The sequence below is a fragment of the Pteropus vampyrus genome, unplaced genomic scaffold, assembly GCF_000151845.1.
Source record: "Pteropus vampyrus isolate Shadow unplaced genomic scaffold, Pvam_2.0 Scaffold245, whole genome shotgun sequence".
NCBI classification, from domain to species: Eukaryota; Metazoa; Chordata; class Mammalia; order Chiroptera; family Pteropodidae; genus Pteropus; species Pteropus vampyrus.
The window spans coordinates 1,167,854-1,178,790 of record NW_011889026.1 but is presented as its reverse complement, the minus strand read 5'-3'; the positions used below and the strand labels follow the sequence as shown (position 1 = coordinate 1,178,790).

At 51.9% G+C, this 10,937-nt stretch overlaps 1 protein-coding gene across 2 annotated transcripts in view; it reads right to left on the bottom strand.

Moving 5' to 3' along the window:
- Nucleotides 1-10,937, bottom strand: part of LOC111729089 (pro-interleukin-16-like) — a 59,186-nt gene that overhangs the window by 32,143 nt on the left and 16,106 nt on the right. The window contains exon 3 of one of the 2 annotated variants that reach the window (XM_023520067.1): nucleotides 10,811-10,924. The exons of the other annotated variant lie outside the window; for it this stretch is intronic. Within the exon in view, the coding sequence (XP_023375835.1) occupies nucleotides 10,811-10,924 (114 nt within the window). The remainder of the gene's footprint in view (nucleotides 1-10,810; nucleotides 10,925-10,937) is intronic. 2 annotated transcript variants of the gene reach the window in all.

The window sequence follows — 10,937 nt, the reverse complement described above, 5'->3', positions numbered from 1 at the left end:
AAACACTGGTTCAAAGAATGTTCAAGGAATTTAGGGGAAGAAGAAATGAACTCAGTGAGAACACACACAAAGATAGAAACTATACTAAAGAACCAGTCAGAAACGAGGAATACGATAATTAAAATGAAGACTACGTTAGACGAAATCAACAGAGTAGATGAAGCAGAAGATCGAATCACCTACCTGAAAGACAAGGCAGTGGAAAACATCCAATTAAAACAGAAAAAAGAATTTTTTAAATGAGTATATTTTAAGGGGCCTGTGGAAGAAGAAGAGTGTCCATCTAGTTGATGGACACTCAGATTTGGCACTTGCCTGTGCCTGCATTCTGGGTGGGGGGCAGGCTCAACCAAGGGACAGTGGCATCTGCCAGCACTTCTGTCCGGCGGAGCTGACCCCCTGACCTTCACCCGGAAGTCAGAAAGTTCATTTCCTCCCCCTATGTCCCTGGTGCTTTTTGATCTGCTGTCCCTTTGCTGATTTCTACCAGAAGAAGAGGGAGAGCAAAGAACTGAAAACCTATTTCAAGAAATAATGACAGAAAACGTCCCTAATCTGGCAAAGAAAACAGACATACGAGCCCGGGAAGCACAGAGAGGCCAAACAAGATGAACCGAAATAGGCCCACACCAAGACGCATCATTAAAATGCCAAAGGTTACAGACAAAGGGAATCTTAAAAGCAGCAAGAGAAAAGCAGTCACCTACAAGGGAGCTCCCGTAAGACTGTCAGCTGATTTCTCTACAGATACCTTTCAGGACTGGCAGGAAATATTCAAATTGATGAAACGCAAAGACCTACAGCTGAGATTCTTTCTGTCCAGCAAGGCGTCATCTAGTGACGAGGGGGTGCATCATCACTAAACCAGTATTACAAGAAATGCCAAAGAGACTCTTTAAGGAGAAAAGAGATAAATAAGACAACTAATAAAATGGCAGTAATTACATACCTATCAATAATGGATTAAATGCTCTAATCAAAAGATACGGGGTGGCTGAATGGATAAGAAAAGAAGACCTTTACATACACTGGTTTCGAGACACACTTCAGGTTGAAAAACTGATGAAGACTGAAAGCAAAGGTATGGGATAAGATATTTCATGAAAATGGAAACAAAAAAGCTGGGGTAGCGATACTCACATCACACAAAACAGTCTATAAGACAAAGGCCGTAAGAGACGAAGGACGTTTCCTAATGATAAAAGGATCGGTCCAGCAAGAGGACAAGACCCTTGTAAACATGTACGCGCCCAATGCAGGCGCCCCTAAACACATAAACAAGTACTGATGGACCCAAAGGGAGAGAGCGACAGTAATACAGTAATAGCGGGGACCTTAACGCTTCGCAGATCGTCCAGACAGGAAATCAGCAAGGAAACAGTGGCCCTAAATGATACATTAGACCACGTGAAGTTAATTGATATTTTTTAGAACATTTCACCCCACAGCAGCAGAATATACATTTTCCAGTGCAAATGGAACGTTTTCCAAGATAGACCACATACATGTTAGCCCACAAAACGGGTCTCAAAAAATTTCATAAGACTGAAATCATAGCGAGCACATTCTCCATTCGCGATGGTATCTAACCAGACATTACAAAAAGAAAACTGCAAAACAAACACATGGAGGCTAAATAACACACTACTCAGTAATGAGTTAATGAGATCAAGACAGAAATCAAAAGAAACCTTGAGACTAATGAACATGAAAACACAATGACCCCAAATCTACTGGACACAGACAAAACAGTTCTAATGCAAGTCTAGGCCCACCGTAACAAACAAGAAAAATCTCAAACGATCTAACCTTACACCTACAGGAACCAGAAAAAGAAGAACAAAGCCCAAAGTGAGTAGAAGGAAGGAATAAAGATCAGAGTGGAAATAGAGTCTTAAAAAAAAAAAAAAAAGTGTAAAAGATCAATGAAACCAAGAGCTGATTCTTTGAAAGGATAAACAAAATTGAGACCTTTAACTACACTCAAGAAAAAGAGAGGACCCAAATAAATAAAATCAGAAACGGAAATACAAAAGATCATAAGAAAATACTATGAATAATTATACGCCAACAAATTAGACAACGTAGAAGAAATGAGTAAACTCCTAGAATATAAAATCTTCCAAGACTGAATCAAAAAGAAACAAAAAATCCAAACAGATCAATAACTGCTAATGAAATAGAATTGGTAATCGAATAACTCCCCACAAACAAAAGTCCTGGGCCAGATGGCTTCACGGGTAAATTTTACCAGTCAAAGAAGAATTAATTTCTCAAACTATTCCGAAAACTGAGGACGAGGGAAGGCTCCCAAGCACATGTTACGAGGCCAGCGTTACCCTGATTCAAAAACCAGACAAAGACATTACCAAAAATGAAGAAAATTATAGGCCAATCTCCTTGATGAGCATAGATGCAAAATTCCTCGAAAAAATATCAGCAAAACAAATTCAGCAATACATTTAAAAGATCATACAACATGAGCAAATGGGCTTTACTCCTGGGACGAAAGGTTGGTGCAATATCTGCAAATCAATTAACACGATACACCACACAAACAAAACGAAGGCTAAAAATCAAATGATCGGGTCAACAGATGCAGGAAAACGTTTGACGAAACCCAGCATCCATTTCTGATAAACACTCTTAGCAAAGCAGGAATAGAGGGGACGTACCCCAACGTAATGAAGGCCGCATATGACAAACCCGGAGCTAACATCACACTCAACAGGGCAAAGCTAAATGCGTTTTCCTTAGGATCAGGAACAAGACAACCTACTGAATGGGAGGATATATTCGCTGATAAGACATCCGATAAGAGCTTATTATCTTAAGCAGACAGAGAACTCATCCGACAGCAAAACAAAATAAAACAAAAACAACAATAATCTGGTTAAAAAATGGGCAGAGGACCTAAACAGATAGTTCTCCAAAGAGGACAGACAGAGGGCCAACAAACATATTAAAAGATGCTTGATGTCGCTACTGCGAGCAGTGCACATTAAAACCACAATGAGATGTCCCCTCACACCCGTCAGAATGACCATCATCAGTAAATCAACAAACCACAGTGCTGGCGAGTACGTGGAGAAAAGGGACCCCTTGTGCACGGTTCGTGGGATTGCAAACTGGTGTAGCCACTGTGGAAAAGAGTTTAGAGGTTCCCCCCAAAATTAAAAATAGAACTACCCTACAACCTAGCAATTCCATTTCTGGGTATTTAGCTATAGAAATCCAAAACACTAATTTGAAAAGATATATTCATCCCTACATTCACTGCAGTGATATTTACAACTGCCGAGATACCAAAGCAACCTAAGTGTCCACTGATAAACGAATGGATAAAGAGGTGCATATATACGACGGAACATTAATCAGCCATAAAAAAAAAAAAAAACGAAATCTTGCCATCTGCAACCACATGGATGGATCTAGAGGGTATTACACGCAGTGAAATAAATCAGACAGAGAAAGACAAATACCATATGATTTCACTTATATGTGGAATCTACAACACACAATAAACGAACAAAACAGAAACAAACTCAGAGTGAACTGATGGTCGCCAGATGGGAGGGGGCTTGGAGGTGGGTGGACAAGGTGAGGGGATTAACGCGCTAACTGGCAGTTATAACAAGGGTCACAAGGATGTGAAGGGCGGTGTGGGGAACACAGTCAATAATACTGTAATAACTACTATGGTGTCACATGGGCACTAAAATCACGGAGATCACTTCATAAGTTATGTAAATTATGTCGTACACCTGAAACTAACATAACCTTGAATGGCAACTGTGAAAAACAAAGTTTTCCATGAAAGTGCACTGACTTTTGCACAGACGACGCTGCCCTCGCTCCGCCTTCCCCTCACGGTCCCCACGCTGGGCTTTGCACCCTTTCATAGCTCATCGCTGACGCAACGCACAGTGACAAGGTGCGCATGCCTCCCGCGTGCCAGCGACTGCCAACCTCACGTCTGCGGCCCTGGGCGTTCCCGAGTCCTAACTTCTTTCCTGCTGCCTATTTCACATCCCCGCGTGGGGCTCTAAGGGCGATTCTGAGGTTAACACTGCCAAGCAGCACTCGGTCCCCCCGTGAAACCTGCTTCTCCCCGGCTTCTGACTTTTAGTAGTTTCCACCATCATCCGCTCAGCAGCACGGCCAAAACAAGCAGTGTGGAGAACCTAGTTCCCAGATTCGTGTCCCAGGTGTGTCCCCGGCCAGGTGAAGAGGACCTCGCTGGGGCTGGCTCACTACAGACACACACGGAGGTCACCGCATGAGGGTCCCCCTCGCTGAGCGCTGATGGGTCCAGAACTGCTGATCCCGACTCCTCCCTCCCCCGCATGTCACACCCCATTCGTCGGCGACTGCTGTCGGCTGCAGCCCCAGAAGGGACCCCAAATCCATCCACGTCCCCCCATCTTCCCTGCCACTGTCCTGGCCCCACTACCTTTGCCTTCTGCTTTCTCCCCACACTCACTGTAACTGGCCTTCCACCTGGGCCTCCACCACACACGCTCACACAAAAACCACGCAGGCTTTTCCCTAAATATAAAACGGATCACGGCGCTCTCCACAAAATTCTCCACGAACTTTACGTGGCTTTCACAATTTTTTTTTAACTTTTAAAAAGAGGCTTTATTTTTTAGAGCAGTTTTAACTTTACAGAAAAATTAACGCAGAAAGTACCGACTGTTCCCAAGACTTCACGACTGTTCTCAAGACTTCACGGCCAGCTTCTCCTATTATTGACATCTTGCATCAGTGTGGAACATTCTTACGATTGATAAATCAATACTGACACTGTTACTAACTCAAGTCCACAGTTTACATCAGGGTTCGCTCTGTGCTGCACACTCCATGGAGTGTGACAAATGCATAATGTCATGTAGCCACCATTACAGAATCTTGCAGAAAAGTGTCATTGCCCCAAAAATGCCCTGTGCCGAAGAGTTGGCGTTGTTTTCAAAATAAAATCCAAATTCCTTACCACGTCCCGAAGATTTACACCCTCTCGCCCTTTTGTCTTCCCTTCTCTAAGAAGCCAAGTCCTTGTCTCCTTGAGGCTCTGGTCCAAGCCGCTCCCCGCTTCGGGAAGGTCCCTTCCACATCCCCATATGGCTGGCTCCTTCCTGCCTCCATGTCCTAGCCTGCAGGCCCTCCTTCATGGAACCTGTCACCACCTGAGAGTGTCCCATTAGTCTATTCAAGTACTCGTGTGTCATCTGTCTGTCCCGTCCTGAGTCAGGCACCCCAAGCAGGAACTCACTGGTCTGCTCACTACAGGGTCCCCAGCCCTAGGACTCGCTTGGCCCAATAAACATGTACTGAATGAATCCACCCGAACTGAATGAATGAAATACATGACTAATGCCATGTACTGAGCGTCTGCATTAGCACTTTAGAGTGTTCAAAGAGCTCTCACATTCTCTTCATCTGATTTACGTGATTAGGCTCCGATTTAGATGGACCGTAAACATATTCCCGCTCTCTCTCCTAGTGCCTTGAGGCCACGGATGAGGAAATAGTGAGAGTGTTCTCTATGGGGGAAGAGAGTTTACTCCCAAGAGCTTCGGAGACCCTCTGGGTAGGACAAGCAGGTCACCTGGTCAACCTCACAGCTACAGGACAAAGGGAAACACCTGGAGATCCAGAGTCCGGACGCCACACCCTCTCTCCACAGCCACGGGTTCTCCCGACTTTCCAGACAGGGAGGGAGGCTGGGAAAACGACTCTCCCGAGGCACAGAGCCAGAATTCCAGTCCAAGCTGACGTGTGACAGCAAAGTCCAGGCAATCCTCATCCTGGAAATAAAAGCTGAATAAACCGCGCCCAGTAAGCAGGCACGCGGCGGGCTTGGAGAGGGTTAAACAGCAGGAGCGGGGGAGGAGAGGGGTGGGCGGGGATGCTGGGCAGCGCTTTTTCAATGGCAGGATTAGGAAGTTTTCGCTGCAGGCCTCCCCTTCACCAGATCCCAGGAAAAGGCCAGGTATTGATGAATGACACACCAGGGGGAGAATGTTTCTACCCAGCAGGGCCTTGGCAAGGGTTTGGGGTCTTGCCTTTTACAAGGGTGTGGACAGGTTGAGCCCATCTCCCCGGATACCAGACACCCCGGGCCCCACCCAGCCAGGGGCCCGGCCCGTCCTGCGCACTGTCAGACTGGACAGGCCCCGTGCTGGGCCCTGCGGGGCAGTGGTCCACCCCGCCTGCAGCCGTTCTGCCCACGCAGTTATCTGAGGAAGGCTGCTTCCTGCCTTGCAGCAGAGAGCAACATTTTTGAAGATGAAGAAATCCCTACTTTCTTTTAATTTCTTATTGTCATGACAAAACTGACTCAATAAGCAAAAATTTTAGATTCCTGCCCAAGGTTGCAGGCCTGTCTCCCCGGCCTGCAGCTGCTCCAGACGCTCCACACTCCGCCTTCCGCACCTCGGCGCCTCCAGGACACCCATGCTGCCCTTCCCAACTCAGACCTCCTGCTTCCCTGCCAGCGCATGTGTTTTTGAGTCGCCTCCTCCAGGGAGTCTTCCCTGACACCACCTCCGACTCACTGACCGAATCAGAAGCTGCCCTCTGGAAGCGCCCCACGCTGACCTCCCTGGTCCGTGTCTTACCCAGCGACTGAGCCCCTGGATGCCAGGGGCTGTGTTCTCTCTCTGTAGCCTTACACAGCGCCTGGCACAAGTGTCTGAGAAAGGGGGTTGGGGGAAAGAGGAGGGAGAGTGGAACCTTTGTGGCCAGACGCACAGACACAGGGAATGCAGACTGTGGAGAGGTGGCCTTGACCGCCGCAGGGGGCAGGCGGGGCACGGCAGGAGCACTGTCCTGGGAGCGGGGCACCTGCGACCCCACCCAGGCTCACCGCTGGTGACTGGGGTGAGCCGCATCAGAGTGCTCACTGGTCCACGCGCTGTGGTCAGACTTGAGACCGCTCTCCCTGCCTGACTCGTGGTGGGGCTCCCACAAACCTCACACCCCTCACAGTGCGGGGCTGAGTGGCACAGCAGCCAGAGGGCCCAGACACCCACCCAACCTGGCTGCATCAGTGTTCACCCCTCAGCAGAAGTCACACCCATGGCCTCCAGCCCCTGGGCTGCTGGGCCACAGGAGTACAGAGGCAGCCCCCACGGGGACAGCGTGGCCCCTCATCGTGAGTCGGGGCCCTGGGACACCCACACACACAGATCTTGCCACAGCTGTCCCCGCTCCCTAAGGGTCCGGGTCCTATCGCAGGGCACCAGCTGCGCCTCCTCTGGCTGGGCTTGTCCCTAACCCCACTGCCAGAACCCGGAGCCCCAGCCCTGACCCCACACCGCGACAGCCCGCACCCGGACCTGGCTGCGGCCTCCCTTCAGCTCAGAGGAATCCGCTGCCCGGCGCCGCTCCCTCTTCCCGGGGGCCCAGAGACATCTGCGCCTGACCCCAGCACCTAACCTGCCCTGCAGCTGGAGCAAGGGTTCTGCCCCAACAGTCGCCCCGACAGTCGAGAGGACAAAGCAGTACCGCACTTTGTTTAGCCAGGGCTTTAAATGCAATGACACGATACGACACGACACACACACAGTGAGGAAAAACCGACACACCCGAGAAGGGGCAGGGCGAGCTTTCTGGGGCGAGGGCATCTGTATCACGTTAAGAGCCGACACAGGTGTGTCCACTTTTCAAAGTTGATAGAACGTGCGCTTAAGATATATCCATTTCCCTGTATGTAAATTTATGTAAATTTCACCTAAAGAACAGTAAACAAATGGCAAACTCGAGTTAATTACGCACATGCTGAACTGTTTAGGAGGGAAACCAGTGATGTCTGAAATGTGGAAATGCAGCGAAAGATAAGATGGAGACCTGAGTGTCAGAGGGACGCAAAGGTGGGTGGACATGTGACAAGGCAGATGGAGTCACATGTCACTCGTGGAAGCTCGAAGGTGGGGACACGCCGGTTGGCTGCAATTCTTTCCACTTTTCCGTACGTGTACAAAATTCCTATAATGACCTTCTGGAAAAAATACAATCGGAAAGCAAGCTAAAGAGTCAGTGATTTGGGAGAACGGGTACATCAATTCTTGCACAGGCATCTGCTGTGGTTTTGAGGCCACAAAGCATGTGGCTCTGATAACTCCGTAGGAACAGGGAAGTTACCCATAAGCCGACCCCCGACCCGGGGGGCGACATCCACTCACGAAGCGGCACGCGGCACGGGACCACGACCCCTCTGCCCGCAGCGCAGCGTGCCACGGGTATGGGCTGAGAACGAACCTGACCGTCCTGGGTTCAGACCTCAGTCCCCCCGTTCCTCAGCGGGACACTCACACTCCCTTCCTCGGTGCCCATAACGGTCCTCAATCAGCGCCTGGTGCCCGAACGGGGGCCTCTGCGACAGCGGCCTTCAGGAGGAGCACCTGCGGGCTGGCCACCAGGTGTGCGGAACAGACACAGGGGCCCGCGAAGTCTCCCCCACTGACACGAGCTCTATTCCCTGGGCCCACAGGTCACCATTCTGTGACATGACTGCGCGGAAGCACTCACACAGCTCACGACTTGATCCCAGGGACACCTCCTCTGTGAAGCCCACCCTGATCCTTCCGACTAGGTCGGTTACCTAGTTAGAGCCTTGTCATTATACTTCCACGTGTGCGACTATTTGTCCAGTGTGTCCCATTAGCTCCTTGGAGCCTAGCACCGGTGCGGAGCATGCACTAGAGAATCAGTGGAGAGTGAGCTCCAAGGGTTTGAGGAAGTGATTTCACTCCTTGTCAACTGACAAACAGGTGGGTGGCGGGGCAGGGAAGGCAATCCAGGAAGTCTAGCTACGCCCGTGTTTTGCAGGCGACGTGACGTGCCTTTTAACTATCCCAGGTGTACGGCAGTGTCTCACGTGGCTTCACTTTCTCCTCGGAAGAAATGTGGGCGGCGGGGGGGGATGTGCTACAGAAGCCTCCGCCCCGCTCACAGCCTCCCTCTGCGTCTTGCAGGCCTAGTGGCCCCCTGCTGATGGCTGACCGTGGGACTCACAGGGGCCCAAGGGCCTTGACCGTTGCGTTTTCCAGCGGAAGGAATGGAGGCACCTGTGGAGGGCCTGTGACTGTAACTGGTGACACAGCCAACTACCCCTGTCACACACTCAACCTGCACTTGAGATGGCAGAGCTGGGAGGGGTCTTAGAGGCCATGCCATGCCTGCTCCAACCCCCTTCCGTCCGCTTTCTGGACAGGACGGGGAGTCCCAGATACGGGAGGGGGCGTGTGTGATGTCAGCTGCTGTGTAAGGATTTAACTGCACAGGTATCCACCAGTCAATCCCCAATCTTCCCTCATCTAAACTCAGAAAAAGAGGAACTCGGCACTGCCGAGTGACGTCACGCGGTGTCCCTCACCCAGGTGAGTCCCTGGTACCGAGACATGTGTTCCCACAGGTGACACAGGGTCCCGGACGCTCACCGTCAAAGCCGTCCAGGAACCGACCTGGCCAAGGCTGCGCTGGCCACTGCACAGTACAAGGCGCCCTGGGGTCAGCGGGACCAACTCCTCCCTCTGTCCCACTCTGCCTCCCCCGCCCTCACAGCTGTTGATCCCAGGGACACCGTCAGTGACTTTCTCACACACAGATCTCTGAGTCTGTTACCAGGGAAATGGACCAAAGACAGATGCAGCTAGGGACAGGAAGTGGCGAGACCTCCCACGAGTGAAACGGCCTCACGACGCACAGAGCACCCACTTTGTGGCGGGTCCAGTCCAGCCTCAAGGACCCTCCGTGGAAGTGAACGGCATCGTCTGCCTGCAAGGGGAGACATTCTGAGTGCCCAGCCTACCTTCACGAGAGGGAGGCCAAGGCCACCGAGGCCTCGAGTACCGACGGAGCACGCCTTCCTCCCGCGAGGCCCAGACGCTGTGTGAGGGCTACTGTGTCACGACAGGGGGCACCGTGTGCGGGGTCGGCCGTGTCACTCACACGCTGCCAGGCCCCCTCGAGCGCGCTCCCCCCTCACTGCCACACAGTCCTATGCGGTTCGCGAGACGCCCGAGTCCCTCTCCCAGCCTCATGGCCCGTTGGCCTCACAGCCGGGCTTCAGAGTTCAGAGATGCTTCAGTGGAACCTGACCAAACGGGTCCCAGGGCTCCAGCCATTTCTTCCCTATCTCCCTGGAGCGGAAGAAGCCAGAACGCGCCTTTGAATTGCCTTGTTCTCTTCTTTAAAGAGAACCATGTGTTTACTCTTATGCCAAAGTTTCAACAGCTGACGGTTCGCCAGCTTTGACTCTCAGAGCCGGGCAGCGGCTGAGCTCCTCTCCCCCGTGCCTGTTTATGTCTCTGGAGCGACAGGGGGAGCTTGTTTCAAAGAAAGATCTGCCAAACGGGGCTTTGCTGCAAGGCACCCAGAGGCCCCCGGCATCGGGTCCGGGAGGCTCAGAGGGTCCCTGCTCCGGAGCCCTGCACCCCTGTCTGCTTCCGGCTGGAACTGGGGCCCGGCTGAGCCCCGCTGGTGGACACGCTGCCTGCAGCTGTCGCATTTGCACCTTGACGCCCCTGCCTCTGACCCTTGCCAGCCTGCTCACGCTCACGGGGGAGGTGAGGGCTGAGAAGGCTGCTGCCCCTCGGGGCTCACATCCCCGGGGAGGTCCGGGGACACCCCCACCCCTCTGCCAAGCAGCCCGCTGAGCGCTCAGCCAGCCTCCGTGCGGACGATGTGGAAACACGCGCACGTGAACACACACACCCTACGGCGAAACTCAAACGGTGCCCCCCAGGTGTCACTTCACACCCTCCGCCCCCACCTCCCAGGGAGCCCTGAGAAGCAACGCACTCACCCATCTGCCTCCGGGGGAAGATCCTGTTCTGCAAACTCATCGCAGGGGCCTGGAGGGCGCAGGCAAGTCCCTCGGTGGACCCAGGAGTCGTGGGGGTCGCGGCAGCTGCGTGGGCTGGGGGTGAGCA